At 31.8% G+C, this 24,473-nt stretch overlaps 3 protein-coding genes across 17 annotated transcripts in view; 1 reads left to right on the forward strand and 2 right to left on the reverse strand.

Moving 5' to 3' along the window:
* Nucleotides 1-7,719, reverse strand: part of LOC106707973 (ryanodine receptor) — a 90,859-nt gene extending 83,140 nt beyond the window's left edge. For 10 of the 14 annotated variants that reach the window (XM_045684804.1, XM_045684802.1, XM_045684800.1 and 7 more), the window contains exon 1: nucleotides 7,523-7,718. The gene's annotated coding sequence lies outside the window, so the exon portion shown is untranslated. Of the gene's footprint in view, nucleotides 1-7,522 lie in introns of all 14 variants that reach the window. The other 4 variants (XM_045684805.1, XM_045684803.1, XM_045684795.1 and 1 more) reach the window with 1 other exon arrangement.
* A 2,977-nt stretch (nucleotides 7,720-10,696) lies between these two features.
* Nucleotides 10,697-20,180, reverse strand: LOC106707972 (UV radiation resistance-associated gene protein). 2 transcript variants are annotated; one of them, XM_045684714.1, is made up of 11 exons: nucleotides 19,928-20,180; nucleotides 19,049-19,196; nucleotides 15,681-16,801; nucleotides 14,975-15,143; nucleotides 14,308-14,480; nucleotides 13,368-13,582; nucleotides 12,815-12,979; nucleotides 12,470-12,596; nucleotides 12,301-12,384; nucleotides 11,917-11,983; nucleotides 11,379-11,444 (listed from the first exon to the last, which is right to left on the reverse strand). In XM_045684714.1, the coding sequence occupies exons 1-10, from the start codon at nucleotides 20,003-20,005 to the stop codon at nucleotides 11,927-11,929; spliced, it is 2,337 nt and encodes a 778-aa protein (XP_045540670.1). In that variant the 5' UTR covers nucleotides 20,006-20,180; the 3' UTR covers nucleotides 11,379-11,444; nucleotides 11,917-11,926. The 2 variants fall into 2 exon arrangements, with proteins under 2 accessions (XP_045540669.1, XP_045540670.1); XM_045684713.1 differs by lacking the exon at nucleotides 11,917-11,983 and having other exon boundaries at nucleotides 10,697-11,444.
* A 2,164-nt stretch (nucleotides 20,181-22,344) lies between these two features.
* Nucleotides 22,345-24,416, forward strand: LOC106707971. Its single transcript, XM_045684680.1, has 7 exons — nucleotides 22,345-22,454; nucleotides 22,645-22,728; nucleotides 23,318-23,449; nucleotides 23,619-23,672; nucleotides 23,836-23,946; nucleotides 24,084-24,182; nucleotides 24,303-24,416. The coding sequence occupies exons 1-7, from the start codon at nucleotides 22,401-22,403 to the stop codon at nucleotides 24,414-24,416; spliced, it is 648 nt and encodes a 215-aa protein (XP_045540636.1). The 5' UTR covers nucleotides 22,345-22,400.
* Nucleotides 24,417-24,473: the final 57 nt, after the last annotated feature.

The raw sequence follows: 24,473 nt of genomic DNA on the forward strand, positions 1-24,473 counted from the left end.
TAGCCCTGAAAAGTTCCCATAGATCCCGCATTTGGAAAAAAGTTCAAAGATTCTAAAATTGCGTTTTTAGCGTTTCTGAAACCTTTGTACTCATCTCCTTGAACCCTTGGGACTTTTCATTATTAACATATAAAGGTTTTTTGAACATACCTACTAATTTTTAGCTTTTTACGAATTTACCGGAGTAATATTGCTAGCATTATTTCTTTAAAGATAATAAAAGACAACAGTATGTTATTATACGACCTTTGAGGTTATTTAAAAAAATACTATATTTTTTATATTATCAAAACTCAAATACATAAATACATAATGATTGCGAACTGCTGTCAGTACATACTCGACCTACATTCATCGTGAAAATAGTTCTGTATTTCGCAAAATTAACGTTTAGTTTGGATAAATCTGAATTAGTATTTCAGGGTAAACTTTACTCTTTTATAATTATAACTACGTCGACGTTAATAATAGCAATCACCGGTGGTCAAAGGGTTAAAAAACGTGCTTAAGTAGACAATGTCTAACTCTAATTTTAAAGGTAAAATTCAGTATGAATTTATTAACTAGAAAAAAAAAACAAAAACACCCACTGAATGTGCTACGACACTTACGTAAATATGAAATGATTGCAATCTTACGGTTGCAATAAAATCAATACATATACAAATCTAAAATACATAAAAACTTATATATGCGAGTAAAACATTATCCTGCTAAGTAACTCGGGTAAAAATGAAATAATTATTATGCGGTGAAAGTTCCGAGCAACAGTTATTAAAATAAAATCCGTTTTCCCGCAACTTTAATCAAAGTAAAAGGGAAACATTTTCACAATACTTTTCCCTTTGATGTAATTCGATGACATAAATAGATAAAGAGCGACGTAATAGATCTCCAGACTTTTTTTACGAAATCGAAATTCACGATGTTGATATAAACTTTACAATATTTTAACGCAAATATTACAAACTAGCTTTTGCACGTGACTTCGTCCGCATGGAATTATAGTAAAACCTATTGAGTAGCCTAATGTGTTCTTCCAGAGAGTGTTCTATATTTAAACCAAGTTTTAACCTTGCAGCCATTCTGGAGATACCGTCTAACAAACCATCCATCCAACAATCTTTACTTTTGCATTTATAATATTAGTAAGAAGTAAAACAGGCATAATAATTTGTCTATCAAACAAATTTTTACACAAAAGTTATTGATTAATCTTACTAATATTATAAATGCAAATGTTTGGATGGATGGATGGATGTTTGAGTTTATCTCCTGAACGGCTCAACGGATCTCAATGAACAAGAAAACATAGTCTACTTATTATGTTTATTTTTAATTCCGCGCTGACAGAGTCGCAGGCGACACCTAGTACATTATAATTGCCAAAGATGTATTTTTTCTGTATTACGTACAGACACTCCAATTTTATTAATTGTATAGATATAGCTAGATTCATCCGGCAGAGCACATATTGTGCCAGTTATCAATCAATATGGGTTATTCTCATGCGATACATTAATCAATCATCGGCAATACGTTTATTTAATAACGTCACATAGAACAAGATATATTTAGACAGACTATAAATGTATGTAAATATATTTTCATAGCTAGACGGCGAGATATAGAAACAAATGCAGCGAAACAAATCATTGTATTTGTGTTTATTTACAGTATACATTTCTACATGTTAATTTCTTAATGTAAATGGACCAGATTCGTGCCACCATAAGAAGCCGCGGCGGACATTTGAACGATGTCATATTCCATCCATAATGGCATAAATGGACCTTTCAAATAAAAATAAACATCGTTGATATCTCACACACATCTTGTTTTATTCAATTTTAACATCGACCCGTCCTTATTGAAAGACCCTTTACTATGTAATGGCTTGAATCATTTTTGATAATGACTTGTCATTAGGTTCATTTTCCCCGGAATGTTATCGGTTAAATAAGTAAATGTAATTACGTCTATCGTCCATTTTTTATATCATAAGGTGGCAAACGAGCAATCGGTCCCCAAATAGCAAAGCGACCACTGCCCATAGACATCTGCAATTGCGCGTTGCCTTTACCGTTGTCAAAGACGCATTATTATTCTGTGGTATCAAGAAAAAAATAATAATCTTAAATCATTGAATATTAAAATGTCAGATTTTCGAGACGACAAAAGGCAAGTTAAATAGGTTGCTCGTAGCTTCGACGAGGATTATGCGCTACGAACCGCTTTGTGCCTACGATGTCCCGTAGACAATATCGTAGAAGGTCTACCGCTACGTTAAACGTTAACAAAGGATATAACTGACAGATACGAAAGGCTTGTGTTTAGCAATTTTAATATAAACCTTTAAATATTGAACTTAGAGTGGCTTTAAGATTACTTAAGAAGTGCCTTAGTCTATATTTTCCATTCTTATACTGCATTTGAGGCCAAATTCAAGTTCTCATCCACTTCCTACCCTTATAAATCTTACTAATATTATAAATGCGAATGTTAAGATGGATGGATTTTTAAAGGTATCACCAGAACGGCTTAACAGATCTTGCTGAAATATTGTATAGATGTAGAACATAGTCTGGAAGAACACATAGGCTTAATACTAGTTTATTTATAAATTTCGCGTGGTCGGAGTCGCGGGCAACAGCTAGTATAATATAAATATGAAAATCGGCTTAATCTGGATTACATAAGAACGGTCACGGACAACACTAAAATCGATTTTGCAGTATTTGAGACGCGAAATCAGTTGCAAGTCGACTAAGCGATAAAACTAAACCATTTTTTGTACATGTGTAAAAAAACATTGCTTTGCGAATAAAATTCCGAACATATAAAGTGCTGGATAACTAACAAATGTATTTTTTTAATTAACTGACACATAACGGTGGGAATAGACTAGAGCATTTACTTGTAAGAAAACAACGAGCCGCTCTATAATATGTTGTTGTGTATCACCCTTTCACGAACCAGACGTGCTTTGGAAACTATGCTTTTACCTTAATCATATCATTCGTTAAAACGTTACATTACATAGAAATGCTTGAGAAAATGCTCTAGTGTATAATATTGCCGTATAAAAAATCGTTTGTGTTTCACAGCTTATTTGGACATTGTGAAACGACGACTTTATTTAACAAATAAGTCCCAAGTAGCCTCAACACGACAACATAAGGTGGAAAACAAGCGAGCGGGCACCTGAATTCGCCGCAGTACCGAAGCGATTGTTGCTCAAAAACATCTGCAATTTCAAATGCGTTGCCTACCTCTACGATTAGAGACTCTACGGACGAGGAGACGGACAGAAAGAGTATTTTTCCCCTTTCTATGCATTCCCTCCTCCGTTAAATCCACTTCCCCTTCCCATTCTTTCCTAATAAGAAAAGTGAGGTAAGGGAAAGAGGACTAAAATTAGGCCTCCGGCACCACACTCATCAGACGAAATGCGGAATGGCTTCCACTTCAGGCCTGACTTCTGTGGTTGTTGTATAGTACCATGTGAGCCGGCCAATTCGTGCAACAGATGTTGCTGTCGTCTACCACTGTTAGAACTTACTTGAACATTGTGAAGCATACCCTAAGGATTATTTTTGTTAGGTTTCCATGTATTGCATTGCTATTTGTAGCATGTATCGTATTACTTGCATCGATAAAATGTTTGTTTCTATTGCTATAACATCTGTATGAAAACATATTGCCAATTTTTTTATTTAAAAAAAACGGAGATAAAATGTTGAAGTACCTTCGCGGCGACAGTGGTAAAATTTATTTATACTTGTGATCGCCTATTTGTCGAAATTAGATAATGTTATATTCAAATTAATTCATAATATTTTCAGCATATAAATATAGTTATTAAATCGTTTTTAAAATGCCTTTAAATTGAATGATCGCGTGTTCAATATTGTAAAGTGGAAGTCATAATCGCCTTACTTTGTTTAGCATTTAGAATAGCAATTAATAAAATAAAAAGATATTTACATACCTTTATCATAATTTTTTTTCAACTAAAATTTCGTAACAAAGGTAAAGTCGCTTATCGTAGGTATTTACTTCTTCAGAAAATAGCCTATAAAGGAAGGAATAGGAAGGAACCTACTAATATCAAATTCTCGTCAAAATCGGTCCAACCGTTTAGGAGATTTAACGGAACAAACGCGTATTTGCGGGTATACACGCGAAATTAAAAAAGATGATTTTTCGTTAGCAACATCGTGTGTAGGATTTTTTTTATTCAATTACGTACAGGCATTACAATTTTATTAACATGTACTACTGTACATGTTAACATTTTACTTTGGTTATTTCAGTTGACTTAAAAGATTAAAAATGTCATTCATTTTTTCGAGTGTTGAGAATAAAGCTGTATATTACATTTAGATTTATTTCTATTTACTGTAAAATAATATCATTATACCTGTTATTATTATATGCTATAATCAATTGGAAATTAAATATGAATGTATAAATTACTGTTGTTATAACGTGCTAAAATTTAAAAAAGCGTTCCTAAATTAAAAACGTTAACCCAGTTTCAAATGGAATGTTTATTACAAAAGGGGAATGTCACTGTATATTGCGGGACAGTCGAAAGGCAGGCAGTTTTTCATAAACACAATAACTCTTTTGTGTTTTGTTTATTAAAAAATAATAACGAATTAGAACATACTATAATACAAAATAGATACCTAAAATACATAAAAAAAACCTAATCCTCCTCAATCACTCGAATAATATTACCGGACTTCCTTCATTAAAACCAGGAAAACGTAATAAAAACAAACCTTCACGGTTTTTCATGCGGACGTTAAAAGACATTGCCTTACACACACACACTTTAACAGAAATTCACACATATCAACACAAAAACACCGTAGGGTATGAAGTTTTATTACACTTTGTTTTCTAGAAAAATCCACGTTGAATAATCCATCTTACGTCCACTGCGACCAAATGCCGCAGGCTACTGAAAACTGCAAACCATTAGGCTTTAGGGAAAATTTTATAGGGTTGCCATTGTAAGAGAATACGCGTCAATTTCGGGAAAATAATTTATTTATTTATTTATTTAATGGTAATAATGTAATAATCAAATTAACGATGTAATAACAACGAATCATATCAGTTTTATTACCTTATATTTTTTTCACGATATAATCAGAAACCATTAAATAATCCGTAATTATCGCCACATTTTCTAGACAACATTATTATTCTATTGTTGAAATTAACTGACCCTATGTTATGCTACTGAAAATGTTGTTTAACTAGATTTATAAATTTTTGTCATTTGATGTTGCCAATATTCACACTCTCGAAATTTCTGTCGTAATTTCAGCAATTTGCTTGCTGCGTATCTCGGAATTTATGTTCAAATTAAACTAAGATATGTACATCTGGACATTAACTTCAATTTGGATTAACTTTTCTAATATTACACGTTTATTATAGAGCTACGAAGCAAAAGATCTGATTTGAAAGTCCTGGATTTACCTTGGTATGGGTGTATTCCAAGCACACTGATTACTGTCTCGAAGTGGAGTTATTTATATTACGTACTGACTTCTGTACGTTACAAGATCACATCTGGTAAATAAATTACCTGGCCCTTCAAGGCCTAAGGAGATAAACACAATACAAACTTATATAATTTAAAGAACGCCTTATAAAAATTGTAAATACATTCTAATGACGTTTTTTTTAGTTTTTTTTTTATAATTTTCTTATTTTGGTTGTTATTTACCAACGTCCCAATAAAATTAAGAAAAAAATAATCAAGTAAAGATATATTCGTAATGTTACACCCGTTAATATATACATGCTTATTTATATTAACCGGTTAGTTTCCACTGGCACACCGCTTATAAGTGTGTTCGTACCCTAACATTGTATTAGAATACCAACATCAATCTACCCTAATATCACACAGAAAAACAGGAACATCTCTACCATCGCTGCAACTGGCGTGCGGATAGTCGTGAGGGTTTTCGCGGAAGATCAGCGCCGAGTGGTCCAGAGAGAAGCACCCAGCATAAAAAGCTGAGGGAGGACCCTACCCGGTCATCATTGCAATGTTAATTATAAATAATTCTTTATTCTAATGTAATTGTGATTTAATTCTGTTTTATGTATTTATAATTATTTTGTAATATGTTAGTTTTTAAGTACGTTGTAATGGTGCAAAGGATTAAATGTTATTTTATTTATTTATTTTACTTTTGGTCAACATCAATATTTAAGTTCCCTCGGAACTACGTAATTACTTTTCTTTAGTTAGTTCTATGATAAGACATAATGTTGTGTAAAAGGTACTCTAAAAGTTATAATCTATATTTCGATGGGTCCTATATATAAAGTCCAAAATAACAAATTGATGATTTTTCCTTTTTTGTATTAAAAGATACCTTGTTGTGTATTTAACAACATGCACTAAACAAAATACATATTTACAGATGTAAATCTTAATTTTTGCTGAAGTAAAAGGCCTTTTACGGCCTATTTTCATATATTTATTGAAACTTTGAGGGAATCTCCTGAAAAGTTGTTAATTTGCACACTGGCCCTTATTCGTAGGAGCCATCGATTTGTTATGTATACCTAAAGAGAACTGTGCAGCGCCAAGATAAACATTTCATGTTTAATGGCAGTAATATATTTAAGCATAAAATTGTAAATGTTGTTGATTAATGAAAAAGTAAAAAAAAGTTTATACCGTTTTACGACGGGGCCTACCAATAGTACACTTAAATGACACAACGCATTCTTTACTCTTCGATCACGGATTAAAAAGCGTAAGCATTCAAATATTTATCTTGAGTTATTTAAGTGTTTATGTCTGGTGCGAACTTTTAAATTGGCGGTATTTTTAATGCGACTGACCTGAAGCTGGATTAAAAATAAACTGCTAACCAACAGTCACACGTGGCAACACTTTTTAATAGAATTAGCGAATAATTTTAATTAATACTTTTGTTTCTTTTATTCGCAAGTTGATAAATTAAACAAAAAAATGTGTCAGAATTGTTTTTATAATTTAGGATAAAACTGGTTACAAAGAATATAATATTGAAAAATGTCAAAATAGTAAAAAAAATAAGTTATTTTTACGTACATCTAAAAATTTAAACTCGTGGAATATATTCGTAAAATTTTTGACCCAAAGTTAGTATGGCACATTTATTAAAATAATAGACATTACGTAACTGTGAAATACTTTCAAGCAATGCGGACATTTTGAGTTTAAGATTTGTTATAGATACGAGTATAATAGGACTATGTCATGGTGAACGGATTCTTAATTATAGTTGAATTAATATTCTTAGAATGGCTTAGAAAAATTGATCAAATATATTAAAAATGACACTAACGCATCCTTAATTGAATTCTAGAATATACTATTACCGATAAATATTGTACCACATCTCAAAATATATGAATAAATTACGTTTACCCAACATTTTACTAATTTCTTAACCGTTCTGTCCATCTACGAAATACTGTAAAAAGAATAGCTTACCAATCCAATACAGAACAATCCGTATTCGATCTACCGTTGTTTGCACAGTTCACACATTTTCACACACAAAACACACAAGTGGTCCTCTAACCTCAAACACGATTGTGGCCTTCCCAGATTATCGATAAATCTACATCAAAAATCGATTCTCGAATATGTCCGGGCGACGCGGGCGCCGGACACTTGTATTTAGAACACGAGCGTACGAACTGACTTCTTCTATTTATACATTCTCTGGGCGAGATTACTAACCATCAAATCTTGATCTCTCCCGTTACATTGACTTCGAAGTTTTACAAAAATAAATAGATGGTTACACGCCCTGCCGGAGCTCTGCTGATGTTGGTCGTCGGTTTTATATTTTGCCAAAGAAATAAATAACACAACCCGGCTGCTTCTACGCCTTCGTTTAGGATGAAAGAAATTCTAATTTACGGTGGAAATTAAATTACTGTTTAGGAGAATAATTAAAATAATTTCTTACTCTATTACATTTTGTGTCTTCTAGGTTATATTTTAATTTACCCGAGAATGTTAGACGGTAATTTTATTTATTTAAATTACGCGTTTTGTATTAAAACTCAGCTTTTCTATAAATATAACACACTGACACATTTACTAATTAAAAAAAGTATTACTTAACTATCTAAAGTACGGTTTTTTACATTAACGTTTTGCTAATTACAAGATGACAACTGTTAAACTAATTATAAAACAAAATGGTTAACATTTTGTTTTTTATGCATACCCTTCTTGCGTGCCAGCTATAAAACTTCGCCTAGGAAACAAAAAAGGTTCTATGTCCCCACTTAATAGTATACAAATATTATAACATATCTTATACGCGCTCTCATGCGTTCACGTGACAATTTCTTCCAATTTTTTTGGTAATAAATATTTAGTCAAATGTCAGTGAGCATCTTTGAATATATCGGTGTTCCCGTTCCCGCTGCTTATTTTTCCCGTTCTGTTATAAAAAAATATTAGTTTTCTTAATAAAATGATTTCATATAAAGAATGAAGCAATATGTATATTTGACAAAACTGCAAAGATTATAAATATATTAAATATGGCCCTAAATAATAGGTCTTGCTTCTGTTGGCTTTTTAGCCGACTTCAAAAAGAAGGAGGTTATCAATTCGACTGTACTTTTTTATGTGTGTTACCGCGAAGCTCCGCCCCTGGTAGTCCGATTTTGATAAAAATTATTTTAATCGAAAGGTAGTACTTGCAGATGGGTCCTATTTTTTTGATTTTTTTAAATAACTAGAAGACTAGAAGATTTTGAATTTAGCTTCAAAACGCATTGCAAAAATTAGGGACATTTTTGCTTTCGGCGCTTACGTAGGCTAAACTATAGGACCTACATAAAAATGATGTATCGAAGAATTGTAGCTCTTTAAATTTGCTAAATAAAAGTCCGCGACAGCATATTTTTTTGTTTTCTCACAATAATCATTTCTGTTAACAATGCAGGTGAATTTGAAAAGCATTTCCGATATCTACGAGTTAAATTTACTCCTGAAAAAATCTGTAAAGATAGAATGGGATGAAATGAAAATCATAATATTTTTTAATAATTTAATGTGTTTTAACAGTTTTCCTCAACTTCTTCACCCCAAAACGAAATACGAGTATATTTCTAATAAATTCACATTTTTATAAACGAATTCAAGAATTGAAGTGAAAGTCTATTATTACCATAGAAATAAGAAAATCATAGAGACATCGAAACTTATAAATTCATCTCTTTAAGAAACATGTATTTAGTATATCAAATTATAACAAGACAATGTTTGCCAGTTTATTTATTTTTTTACTTCATAATAATCCGTGTTCACTTCTTGAAAAATTTTGATTTCTAATACTCTATTTTATGGATTCCTTATCTTCAACATATGTTTTACTCTATTGTATAAAATTGATTAACAATTTTTTTGTTGTTATTAAAAACGTCGTTGTCTTTAATAAACATTTCACGGTGCTTCATTGTTTATTATAATCGTTTTGCTCATGTGTAGTCTGCCATTTCTTATCTTAAACTCTTACTGCGAGCAATTTCAGTAACATTTCTTTAAAAAGCAATATCAAGAAGTTTTTTAAATTATTGGTCCTTCGATATTTTCGTACAACAGACCTTCTTATAGTATAGATTAATTTTTTATATCAATTGATTTTACGAAATTGGGTATTCGAGATGATTAAATTAAGTTTTATTGAGTGTATAGTCTGTAATCACATAAATATTAAAACAAACATATTATATGTGAACAAAAAATACTATTTTAATAATTAAACTACATAAGGTAATGTGTTAAAGGAAATAATACAGTATTTAACATTATTTATAGAAACATCACAGCTGTAGCATAATTTAATAGAAATTAAACGAAATAAATATATATATTTTTTTAATTTGCCATTTGGGCTTAAAACTTACCCGACGACGAACCAACACGAAGTATTAAGTAGTTCTTTTAGACTTTGTATTATTATATTATTCATATAAATACAATATACAATAATCCTAAATGTATATACATTGTTGTCACGATTAGGTATTGCTTTTACTCCTTAATTTTAAATTAAAGTTATAATCCAAAGGGTTGATAAACAGGGCTATTCGTAGATGTGGGTGAATTTAAAGGATTTTTACGTATAAATAAATAATTTGTATTATATATAGGATCCATCTACATTAATACCAGGTTAAACGTGGGGAAGCTTGTAATCAAACTTCAATAAAAAATTCTAATAAAATTTAGAAGGCAATAATTGTGCGATTGGAGGTTTCCATGTTGAATATTTCAAGGTATAGAAAACTTACATATCCATTTTAACGAAATTTTGTTGAAATTTTAGATTAGATGATATTACTGAAGACAAGTTAATTTTAGGATGCCCCTAAATTTGCAATTATAGTTACACGTGTAGAAAAAATCTTCAAGACTTTTTTAAAATTTGAAAAAATAATATTATTTTTTTACTAAAATCATTGTATAATGTATGGGAGTCACATCAGTCTAATTGTTTACTTTATTATTCTCTCATTCAATTTATTATCAAATTTAGTAAATTAAATTCTAATATAACTACAAAAATCTTTAATCCACATGAAGATGATAAAAAGAAAATCGATAATTTCGAAAGAAATTTCGAAATCTGTTGTTTATTTAAGCTGGAAAATTTCACATTTGTTTAATGTGACTGAATACGTTAGTTCAGTAAATTAAACAATATAAAAGTGCTAAAAGAAATCATTGTCATTTCTTGCTAATCATAGTTTACTGTTTGTATTATTTATAATTATTGTACGTCACAATCATTATATTTATCATTGCTTGTCTCATTTTGACCTGTGTCTAGTATTGCCTCAGCACTAGGTATAACTATAACCTCTCTAATATTATTAGCACAAGCCATATCACATGTTCCGTCTCTGTTGTTCTCACATGTATCACAAGAGATAGCTATATCATCTTCTATATCTTTAGCTTTTCTTTCAATACATTTAGCTATTGCCTCTCTATTTAAATCTTCGTCCACTCTATTTGCGTCAGTTCTATCTATCTCTGTACCTATATTTTCAGTTCTGTTTGAACAGAAATCTTTTATTTCTGTACATATCCTTTTGACATTCTCATCGACGGAGTTATTCCATTCGTCATCATTGTTTATTGATATTTTAACTAATTTCTCACTTTCTATATCAATTGATGTGTCTCCTAAAGTGAAAACAACGTTACTAGAATTAGATTGAACTACGCGTTCTTCTGTTGACATTCTAGAAATTTCTGAATCTGAATTATGAGATTTGAGACAATTTTGACTGGTTTGAGGATCTGTTTGATTTAATTTCATATTATAAATATTGGAATCGCTGCCCATTATTGAAGTTGTTGACGCTAAAATAGATAAATCCTGAAAAAGAATAAAGTCTTGTGATAACTTAGTTAAGATTAAGTCTAATAATTTTGTGATAATAAGAAGAAAACTTAAAACTACATTCAAACAACTTATAGAATTAATAGCAAATTTAACATGTCCTTTACTGGTTATGTTACCCCAAAATGATTTGGTGGAATCTAATATTTATTCCCATATTTTATATTAATAAGAAATTAACTATTAACATACTTCTAAGTGAAAATATCTACATCTTGAGATATGACCCAAAAGTACTATAAAAAAAAACTCAAGTCTATTAAATCTAACCCAAAATAGAGGCTATAACTACCTAGAAGGTTAATGTAACTATTTTGAGATTTAATTTCTTTCCAAACAACCCACACAAAATGATAAGTGGTAGAACGAAGCGAAGAAAACATCACAAGAGGACCAACACAATAAAAATGTAGCCAAACATAATAAATATATTTAAATATGTACATACATAAATAATTTCAATAAGTTACTGAACGATTCCTTTGGTGGCGATTTCTATCATTAGCCGACCAAAACTAAAAAGAAATAAAAAATATGACGTACAAAAAAGAATTTAGACCAGATAATTTTTAGATCAAATAAACGTCTTTCAATCCGAATTATACTGCATTTATCAAAAAGAAAAAAAATGATTTTGTTTCAAAAAAATCCTATTTAACTGTAGGTTGACACTATCCTTAGAATTCTACTGCCTCTTTCATTGTCTTTGACATGACAGAGACCAAAATATGTATTAAAACAAGAATCACTGCAATCAAAATCGTTTATAGTGACACTTAAAGTAGACATTGTTAATTTAAGTGATAATTTTTACATATCTTCTATAGTATACCTGATCATCTTGACAACTGCCAACACTACGAGAATGTTTATGTCTTCGTATGTTCATAGAGTGAGATTGAACATCCACAGTCTCCTGGAAATTTATTATAAATTATATACAGCTGAAAGAAGGAGAGAAATCAGTATTATGGCTTTTCAACAAAATCCAGGCAATTGACCTTGAAACGATTGAACGGTCGATATTTCCCTCTTTCTGAGGCAACCAGACTCCGTAATGATTGCGTTCTTGGACATTCACTGTCCGCTAACCACCGATATGTACCAAATAGTTTGGATGTATCCGAACTGTAATATAAAATGCTTTATTAATCATCATCATCTTAAAGAAGATCGCTACAGTTAGTAACACAGACGGTAAAATTAGTCAGTTAGTCAGCACGTAAAGTCAGTTAGTTGGTAGGATTGTCCGTCATGATGTACGGTTAGTCAATTAGTAGGTAAAGTTAATCAGTTAGACTTTAAAGTAAGTCAGTTAATCTGTCAGTTCAGTCTGCATTACTCACAGATTACTCGGTGTAATCAGCAATCGTTGCAGATTGCTGAGCGTCGGTCTCATGTCTGTGACTGACAACCCTCTGCCCCACAGCAACTGAGCTATGCATTTGTTCAGTAAGAACATGCCGTAACGGAATAGTGTGACGTCACCACCTCTAGCGAACAACGGTATACTGAAAATGGTAATATATTGTTGTTCTTACAATATTAACAACATAATTGAAAAAGTGAAATAGCGTAATGGCCGTCATGCGTTAGTTTTGACGTTTTGTTTACTTAATTTCGTACTTTTTATCCACCATTACTGCTAACCAAGTAAAAAAACATTATTTCTTAAATAAAAATCTAAAATACCCAACTGAATGTATCCCTATGACATTCAGAGATAGAAGACGAATCGAATGCCACCTCTTTTGCCCAAATCCGTTCAGTCGTTTAGAGTACAAGAGGTCACAATGTAACTAACATAAATACCCTCTTACAATAAAACATAAGTTACGAAAAACATTACCCTCGTAAGTAGTACCCACTTGGGTAGTAGCTGATAAAGAAAACACTCACTTAGGATCTGGTAGATCTGGCATGATGTCCAGTATCTTACTAGCGGATCCCAGCAGTATGATCTTGTAGCGCAGCGGCTGACCGAGCACAGCAGCTGCTAGAGTAGTCAACTGCGCGACGTAGCCAGCAGCTACTGCGTCACTGAGCGCGTTACTGCGCGGACTCTCATCATCACAGATCGGCAATTGTACGCCAATTATGTGCCATGTTTCGTTCTGTTGGGAGTATTATGACTACAAATAAAACTAAGTCTTGAAGGGTTAAAATAAATTACAACTGTAGTGTACAAGTCTAGTCTCAAACGAGAATGTCTAGGCCGGTGAGAGGCGCTGCTATCGCGGTTGCTACTGCCACAAAATATATTAATCCTACTTACACATAAAATGCCATAAAAAAACCTACAGTACATGGATCATATGGACGTATTGACGTTAGTGAGATATTATTTAGTTTGGCTTGTGTCCACCATACTTAAGGACGTAACTGTGAAATTCAACTGTCATGCCACTAGTAGTAAAACATATTGTAGTTTATGATCCTTCAAAGAGTATGTGAGGTATTATAATAATAAATTCATATTGTCAATCTTTTTAAAAATAAGAAACAAAAGCTTCGAAATTGGAAACCCAGTTTAAACGTTGAAGATAAAAGAATAAGTTTGTTTTAGATTGATATAATAGTTAACTAACACCAGGTCAAAGCAAAGGTCAGGCAAAAGGTCACAGTGGGGTTTTAGTCGGTGTAAGTCTGACATAACCACCCTTGTCGCCGCAAGGGTAGTATGCGTAAGGCCCATTGCGTATTCCCCACGATTAAAAAAATAAGGTAGAGATAATTTTAAATTAGGATATGTGAGTGGAAATGTGGTTCACTCTACGTAGATAGAGTGAGGATAGTGGGAGGGGGGACATACTAATAAGATGTAAGGTTAATAACTCACCTGTTCAATATAAAATATCTGATGCAACTGAGTGAGCAGATCGCATCGTCTACTGGCCAATGCAGCATGACTGCGTGCGGCCAGCTCTCGTAATGCCGCACAAGATTGACGCGTCTCCTTCAGTACCTCGTTACGTCGCGATAGTGTGTGATAGTTCTCCATTAATTCCGAACCTGTAATGGTTACGGAACGATTGGGTACTTCGGCTTATCGGACTAGGTAAACCTATCTAGACAATTCATAAAATTGTAATGTCTGTACGTAATATAAAAAATCAGCATTTTGAAGTTGTTTTTGCTTATAACTGAAAACTATTTTTTTTTGTGTCTTTAAACAAATCTATGTTTGTTACGGGTAATCCCCGAAACCGCTGGATCGATTTTGACGGGAATTTTACTGGAAGGTAGCTGATGTATGAGGGAACGTTATAGGCTACTTTTTTAGTTCCACGCTTACAAAGTTACGAGTTAAAGATAAGAGGAAAAGTATTATATGTTTTTAATTTTTCCCAAGTAAACATTTAGAGACTATTTAAATTGTTAAATAATCAAGTGTCCTAAATTACATGTACGAGAATATAAAACCATTTCTCTTATTTCTTTATAATTCTTCTATAATTCGAAAAAATAAAAATATCTTTTTACAGTGATGTTAAGAGTAAACTTACCGATATCTTGATTCTCCTCAAACAACTTGCTATGCTTCTCTTTCAGTCTTCTTATATTCGCGAGTTTGCTGTCTCGCTCGTCGGATAGGATTATTCGCTTGAAGCGAAGAATTTCTAACTGCTTCGTTAGTCTCACATGTTCTGCTCTTTGGAAGGGAGAAGGTTTTGACTGTGAAAATTATATTATTTTTAATTAATAACATTTCATAAATCATAATATAAAAAAATATAACAGATAATAAACGGTCATTGTCTGATCTCGACGAGCGATCTCCATAAGCGAGAAACTCGGTTAAGAGTGGAACCTCCATCAGCGAGAAAAATACCGCGGTCTCTTGACCTCTCGCTTATCCAGGTTTGAGTGTACAAAAAATACTATTATAGTAGACATTAATCAAAGCTATAGAAGTTAAAACAACGGTTTTATTTATTTTTGGTCTGTCACATTGTCTATGACTTTGTGCACGCTAATCTCAGGAACGGATAAACAGATTTGGTTACCGTTTTCACTAATAAATTGTGGTAAGCTTACCTTAACATTTAGTGTTTGTTTAATCTTAATCAGTGCAAAAATAAAAACAAAATATGTCAATTTAAACCAACGGTTACTTGGCCTAAGATTAGTTTGATCAATCATATAAAATGGGGTTCAACTTAGCTTAGTTGCGGTTGAATTAAAAACAAATAATTGAATTGAAATACGAACCTTAAAAGACAAAAGGTCATTCAGTTTTAAGGCGAGTCTTGGTCCATTAGAAACCGGTCTTTCTTCTTTAATCTTTCCGTTTTTGATGCTCAAGTCGCTATGAGAAGATGATCTCTCTCTATCGAAAATATTCTCATCAGCGGAAAATAAATTCCTCTGTGATCTACTCTTTCTTTGTCTTAGCTCATATTGATCGTTCGTTTGGACCCAATTCTCATCTGTTAAAGCAGACTTTTTGTATATTCTCTCCTTAATTTCTTGAACAGCCTCTTGCCTTTTCTTTATCGAGTATTGTAAAAGATGGAGCTTTTGTAATTTACTGGCATTGTAGCTCGGTCGTATTTCTGATTTGAGGAAATTTAAAGCCAAATATCTAGATTTAGGTTCACCATCCGATTCGTTTCTTAAATCGTAACTCTCAGCAGTTTCACTTAAATCAATTCTGCTGTTACTCAAGTCCTCTTGGGAAGTATTTTTAATAGTATCACAGTTCGTATCACTGACTTTTACTTCTAAATGTTCGGGCGAATGCTCGTATATTTGTATTTGTTCGTTACGTTTCCTTTCACTACTGTTCTCTCTACTTTTAGAACAATCTAGATGATTTATGGATGTGTTTAGGCTGGCGGATGTTTTTATTGTTGGAAAATTCTGCTTAAAACCTCTATCAACGGGGCTATGACTTTTTGAGTACTCTTTATCACTAACTTTAGTGTGTCTACTAGGTGAAATAGATCTAGATTCTTTAATTAATCTATGATTCTGTATAAATTTGGGTTCAATTACATTTTTATATAGATTAGTTTTGCCTGATGAGTCTGATGACAGTGAACCGTGTTCTACTTCGTTCTCTGGAGGTATTACATCCAATTTGAGACTTTTATACGAACAGAAGTAACCACCTTGCATTTGAAATACTAGGGTGTTACTTTTGAAGCAATCTGATGTGAAATTTAAAGCTAGATTGGCTCCGATATATCTGAGACCTGTAAAATATACTCCCCACGTTTGAATGACCGTGTCTTGAAGATTGTCTGATTTTTCTTCGCTATTACTCGGCAAGAGAATGTGGCACCATATCCGGATAACAACGTTACTAGAAGACATACGTTGAGTTATTTCTGTAAAATAAAATAGGAATGTGTCGTAATGAAAATATTACTTTTCTAAGTTAGAAGTAAGTTAAGATAAGACACATAAGACTAGTAAAGATTCCTATATTTCTATATCTCTATATATATAAAAGAAAGTTGTGTTAGTTACACCATTTATAACTCAAGAACGGCTGAATCGATTTGACTGAAAATTGGTGGGCAGGTAGCTTAGAACCAGGAATAGGACATAGGATAATTTTTACCCTGTTTTCTTTTTTTTTTTTATTCTGCGCGGACGGAGTCGCGGGAAAAAGCTAGTTAGGAATAAACTAATTATGCAATTTCAAAAATTTCTTTGCCATTCGAAAGCTACATTATCACTGAGTAACATAGGTATGTCGCATGATAGACATATTTAGTCGTTGGCAAAAGCTGGTTTAAACTACGGTTCAGTTGAACAATATAGTCGCGTACAGTAACCTCAGGTATTCTTCAAAAGCGATTTTTCTATCAAACTGACAACATACTTTTTTTTGGACCTGTATTGTATTTGTTTAATCTAGAAACAGCGTCGAAATATGCTGTCAAATCTGTCGCACTCAGAATTATTTAATGGTCACTAATGGACTCTAAGTGTAACTTAATAAACGACACAGAATGCGGCAGGTAGTGATGTTAAAAAATTCCACAATAAACTTTTTTGCACACTATACACGCACATTGAAGCATATTATGTCAAATTAAAGTCTGTCTGTCGTCTGGGGGTCGAAGTGTAGGGTACTGTTAACTGAATGATTCATGAGCGATAACAATATAAAGTTGCGTTCAAAACTGAATGATGTAATAAACGATTCGGTCAAATGATGATAATGACGTATATTAAAAGATAAACAAAGACCTTTGGAAAGTAACTACGTATATATAATGGCATAAAAGATTTCTCTTCTCATTTGATGTTGCATGTATTAAATTAAACGTTATTATCTAATATTTAAAATTACGAAGTATTGCAAAAAATAAAGGTGTGCAGACATACTTATAAAATTATTTTTATTATTTTTCTAAACTTCTACAATCTACAAAATAAGTAATAATAATAATAATCTTTAATAATAACAAACTCATTTAAACTTCATTTAAAAAAAATTAAGTAAACAATAAAACATGCTGAAAGGAGGGAAAAAACACAAAAACTATAAAAAAAAAACTGGCATGTACAGTCAGCTGCATAAATATATTTATATACATTTATGCAGCTGACTGTACATATTAACAAGTATAAAAAATCAAAGTTCCTACTAGGTTTGTAATGCTGAATGGAAGGCCTTTACTAAGCATTGTGCTTATTACTTTTCAAAAATAAGCACTGAAGTAAAGAACCTTAGAAGGTTTATTCCATATGTTACGCAATATTTCCTAATTAAAACGGTATTAAGAACAAGTTCACCTAAATATTGGTAGCAAAACAATTTGCATTATTTCTTCAATTAATTGATATAACTTTAAAACTGGTCATCTACCGAATAATAATCTCATTTAACTGGTTCGTGAGATATAAAAATACAATTTTATCTTCTAAAAATAGCAATATTATCATATTGGTGAATGCAAAGGTGTATGTTAAGATTTTTGTAAGGTCAATAAATGGAAAAAGATAGCAACAATGTTGACAACATATATAAAACTTTTTAAGGCAAAGGTTTTTAACCAAGCAAAAGCTTTTGGAATAGTCAAAAGAACTCTCTCAATATAATTCTCTGAATCCTTACATTGTCTCTCTTTTGTGTGCCATTAGTATGGTAAATAAAGTTTTATTTACAAATGTAATCTTTATCTTACTAATTTTATAAATGCGAATGTTTGGATGGATGGATGTTTGTTCGAAGGTATCTCCAGAACGACTCAATGGATCTCAATGAAATTTGGCATAGATGTAGATGATAGTGTGGAAGAACACATAGGCTACTTATTACATTTTTTCTTAATTCCGCACGGACAGAGTCGCAAGCGACAGCAAGTAATATTAATAATGCTAAAGTTTGGATGGATAAATGCTTATTAGGTCTTCAGAACATCTAACCAGATTTCAATTAAATTTGAAAGAATGAAGAACAAAATCTGGAAATAAACATAGCCTACTAATTAACCTCAATAAAACTAAAGATACTAGCATGTTTTATGGTGAATTTAAATAATTCGGGCTATTTCATACCTAATCACCTTTAGCATTAGTAATCAAAATTTTAGAAGTATATGTAAACATATAAATATTACCTGGATCAATTTCTTTCCATTTAGGATGAGGGGATGATATCCTCTCACTAGTGTAGAAAGGAGCGGACATAGTTGTGTGATGGAGAGTCAGATAGTAGCTGCATTGATGTGTACACCACTCCGGAGGACGTATATTGTAGCCAACAATCTGTTTCATACACAAATAATGAAAATATAGTTAAAGTAAGGCTAATATTTTGTAGTTAGCGTTGGTTTGCATTGTTACATAAATAAAAAGTAATGAGATTGGATATTATTAGCCGAGGCAGATGAGGTAGAGGTAGATCATAGTTTAAATGGGATATATCAAATAAATACATATGACAACTAATAAAGATGTATGGAAGAGACATACTGTGCCAACTTTCCATAGAAAGAAGGCAATTTTATTTTTGTATGCCTAAGCTTTTAAGAGAGAAAAGAGTTACAACTCGGAGATATAACTCTCTTCATTGGACAGTTCAATTGCTACAGAATACTTCTTATTCAGACCCAGATATAACTATTGATAAAGATTTAACAATGAATACAAATCAAACATCTCACACTTTAAAATTAGTTTTTCTAGTTCAATTTGTCAATACTAGGCCAGAAGTAAAGTAAATTATATTCATATCTAATACAAATTAATAACAATTAATAAGAAACACTAATAGATTTAGAGTAAGATGAATTCCTGAGATGCTTGGTAATAATGGATGTTTCTCTGGGATAAGTAGCATAAACGAAAATATTTGATATCTACTGACATTACACCCATCTATTATAAAGTGTAGGCGTTTGTTGATAAACTACCTACGACTCGTGAGACAATAAGTGAGTCTGGGAATTGAATGTTGGTACTTTTTTTTCTTATATTTATACTTTGTTAAAATATACCTGGATTAGGCTCCTTAAACGAAGTTGTTGAGTAGCTAGTGGGGTCCATTCTCTACATCTCGGTCTTCCAAACATCATTTTATAATTTTAAATACTTAAATATAACAAGCACAATACAGATCACTACATCCCGTGGATTTTAAGAAGTAAAATAATTTTGGTTAATATCAAATAATGGAACATTTAACGCAAATCTCTTAAAACTAATTTTCCAGGATAAATAAATAACAAAGCACTATTCAGCTGACTTTTCACAATTGTCAAAGAGTATGTACCTAACTACTTCATACTTGTCAATTTCCTTCCAAATTAAATTGTTGCTATGATTTTAAACATGTTGCCATGCAAGTAAACGAAAGAACTCAAAATATATATATTTTTATTTCCTTTCCTTTTATTGTTAACAATTCGTTCCACATTTTATCCAAAAATGATGCTTGAAATTTTGATGCATTAATAAAAATAAAATAAACAATTATATTTTTCTCCTTTTGAAAACTCATACAAATAAGGGCGAATAGGGATCACAAGTCTATGACACGGTAATAATAATACCGTGAGTGAGAGAGATACAGTTATACCCAATTCCTGTGACGTGACAAAGACAGGGATAACTATCTTCTGTCCCTTTCTGCGTACCAGGCTTTGGGGTTTGTTTGGAACAAAGGTTGTCCCCTACAAACAACCTAGGTTGTCCCTAACAAAGTTTGACATTCGTGTTATTTTTCGAAAATTGTGAGTACTTAGTCGCTGTAAGTGTGTAAAAATATTTTGATATTTCAGTTTTAGTTAGGTAAAGTTTATAAAACATGGTATACTGCTGTATTGTTGGATGTAAAAGCCGTAGTGAGCGAAAAGAGGAAAACATAACCTTTCACTCGTAAGTACTGTAACTACGCACCTATTCAAATGTATTCATACAAAATAAGGAAGAAAATACAAAATAGTTGTTCTTTACAGTCTTTGTAATAACTAATATGTTAAAATACGTGTAAAATCAGCTAAAATAAAATCGTATTTTTCGAACATTATGCGCCCAAACGCAGATGTCATTTGTGTCAAATAATATACTGTAGATCTGGGAAACAAGCGGCCATATTAAACTTCTTTTCAAATTGGTTGGTTATTACCCGTAAAAATAATACCACCATCTTGTTGTAAAAATTACCCTGAATTTAGGGGAAATAAAGTATAGTATTTGTAATGTATATAAATGAAACAATTCACATTTTTTATACTATTTTCAACAGATTTCAAAATGAGTAGTTTTTAATTCTGGTATATGCTGTGTTTTTTATTGATACTTTCTTATCCCGTTGATTTTAAAGAGTGTATTTTTTAATTTGTCCCATGTAAATTTTATCAAAATCGGTTACTTTCTTAGAAAGTACTAATTTCTTAGAAATTACAATCAAAATAGTTAAATATTAAGTAGTTTTACATATAGTGTTCACTGTAATGATATACAGAATAATTTAAAATTATATGACTTTAATATTGGTATGTTTTTTGTAGCTTTTTAAGAAGACTTAGCGCTTCGTGCATATCGAAGAAAAACAGGACATCGTTGGAATGCTGGTCTAATGGACCTAAGACTGAAGAGATGCCGCGCTTTGTTGAAGCGGTACGCGGGAAAAAAATATCGGAAAATTCTTTTTTTGGAGTCACTCAAGACATCCTAGATTAAGGCAGCCGCCGATATTGACATGGACCTCGTTCGTGCTGCGATAGACAACTGGCCGCGCAGATTGAAGGCCTGTATTCAAAATCACGGAGGTCATTTTGAATAAACTTTAGTGTCATAAGAATCTATGTTTTGTTAAGTTCATTTTGGTATATAAATGGTCACATAATGAATAAACTTGTTTCAATTATTTTATATTAAACATGTGACAGAATTTATGACCTGACTAAATATTACTAAAAAATCTGTTTACCTAATCTTAGTCACATAAACAAAAATTACGCATTGTTTTTTATATTTATTACATTTATTAATTACAATATAATTGGGAATATATAAATTGGTATATATTAAATTATATCGTAATTATTCATTTTCGGGACAAAACAAATAACTGGTAACCCCAATCCTTTTACTTATATATAGGTATAGTCTATAGTACTCTCTATCTGTCCCTTACGGGTGAACGCGCATGTCATATCTATATAATTCTTCATCTGAGAGGGATCAAAATTGTATAAAACACAAAAATATAAAACAATGCAACTATTATTAAGTATTTTCTTCACATAACAGTTGCAGTGTAATTTTTAGTCGTGTTTAAAATATTTTGTTACAATATTGAAACCTCAAAGATGTGATGATAAGGTTGTTTTAAATAAAGATAACAATAATTGCATGAACTTAGAATAGTCGTTAAAATGTATAAGTAATTAATTTCTGAAATAAAACACAACTTATATTAACTTGCATTGAGGAATAACGTAGGGGACGTTAACTTTTTACGTTATGAAATACTTTCTCGCTTTATATACATGTTTTGTTGTTTTACAGAATCAAGTGGTAAGAAAATTGTCCGTTAAATTGGTCTCAAACAAATTTCTCACGTCTTACAATTATTATCATATGTTGTATGGATCTATAGGATTTAAAAGGGATTTAAAAAAATGTATGCTGAGCTCGTATTTCTCGTTATTATTATTTTTACTTTATTGAATGTCTATTGCTTGTATGCTATGTATTATATTTTTAGCTATCATCGGGATACGAAGACATACAAAGATACGATGATGTACCGCAACGTTTTAATAGTAACGCAGAAAGCTTTGAAATAAAGGTGAATCAAAACATACCTCTATATATTTATTAAGAACTTGGTGCGACGTTCCCAAAGCCGTGTCGGCTGTGGGAATATCGTACTTTTGATGAAAATATATTGTTTCATTTTTTTTTCAAAGAGAATGCCAGAGATAATTATTTTTGTAACGGTTTTTTGGCAGTTAAAATCCATAGAGTAGACAGACATTTTTTAATGTATTTTTGTGCATTACTTTGTTGCTTGTCTGTACAATTTACATATCTTACTGATGTTATTAGTTATGGAATGATGGATGGATGGACGTATGTTTGTTTGAAGGTATTTCCGGAGCGGTCTAACCGATCTTGATGAAATTTGGCACAGATGTAGAACATAGTCTGGAAGAACACACAGGCTAGTTATTAGGTTTTCTTTTAATTCCACGCGAACGGAGTCGCGGGCGACAGCTAGTATATGATAAACAAGAGTCTAAGGCACGCCGATATTTTTCTCGCGTATGGAAGTTTCTCTCTAACCCGAGTTTCTCGCTTATGGAGGTTCTGGCGTGACCGGAAACTGACTCGCTTATCCAAGTTCGGCTGTAAATTAGATTATCTGTATTTGAAAGGAACCAACTGATCAGTACAAGATTGAGAGTATGGCTGGAGACGTAACCGATTTGTTGGGATCTAATGTTCATTTCCGACAGCCGGGAACTTATGATGACTACGGTAGACGAAGATTGTTATTCTTCAATGATGTGAGTATTTATATACATAAATTTTCGTTACGAAATATTACTTGTCTCCCTCCCGCCTCCCTATTCCTGGAGGAGATAAATAGCAAAGAAAGTAGGGAGAGGAGGAATGTAATTGGAATCCACTTTTTCTGCCCTTATATTGTCTATTTTCAAATTTTATCCTTTACAGAATGGAAATAGGAAAAATTCAATCCCAGAAAATGACAACTTGACACCGATGAAGGTATACTTTGCATGTTTTATATATTTTTTTAAAAAATGCAGACGCTCGACAACTTCATAATTTATATTACAAACTATTATTTCTTGTCGGTTGTTGCTATATTATATGTTTCGGATTATTGTATAGATTAATATATTAAATAGATTATTTCTGTATGCACTAGGCACCTCCAGAATTAGTTCTAGCATTAGCGAAATTGTCTGCGAAACGTCAAGCAAATACTGTAGTTGACCCTTTAGAAGAATTAGCCAAGAGATCTATAGTCAGAACTGGGGTAAGTTTTTTTTAATGTTTGTTTTATTTATGTAGTAAAACCTACATAAATAACGGGATAAGATAACGTTATAAATCACTTCACAATTTTTTTTAAATAATTTTGTGAAAAATGTAATTAACGGAAGATTTTTTAAGGACTATTGGGACGGCGTGTGGAAGGAAGACGTTGAAACAACTAATAATAACGTATTGAGATCTATCGATAAATCCAAAAATAAACCATTTCCTGGTATCGTAAGTTTTTTTTTATATTTTTTTACAAAATGTGTCAGAGAAGCGATTATACTTCCAGACAATTTAGATTTACTAGACAGTGACGTCGAATATGAGTTTTATATTTTTTTTTAATTTCAGGGTATAGTTAAAGCGAAAGTGGCCCCCGGGTCCAAATTATACAGGTTGATATCCGTGCTACAAGAATTCTCACCACGACTACTCTATGTAGTAAATAAAAAACAAGGGAAATGATTTAAGAAATAGAACATTGGTGATAAATTTGTGTTTTAATCTACCAAATATTATAAA

Source organism: Papilio machaon, chromosome 27, assembly GCF_912999745.1.
Source record: "Papilio machaon chromosome 27, ilPapMach1.1, whole genome shotgun sequence".
Taxonomy (NCBI): Eukaryota; Metazoa; Arthropoda; class Insecta; order Lepidoptera; family Papilionidae; genus Papilio; species Papilio machaon.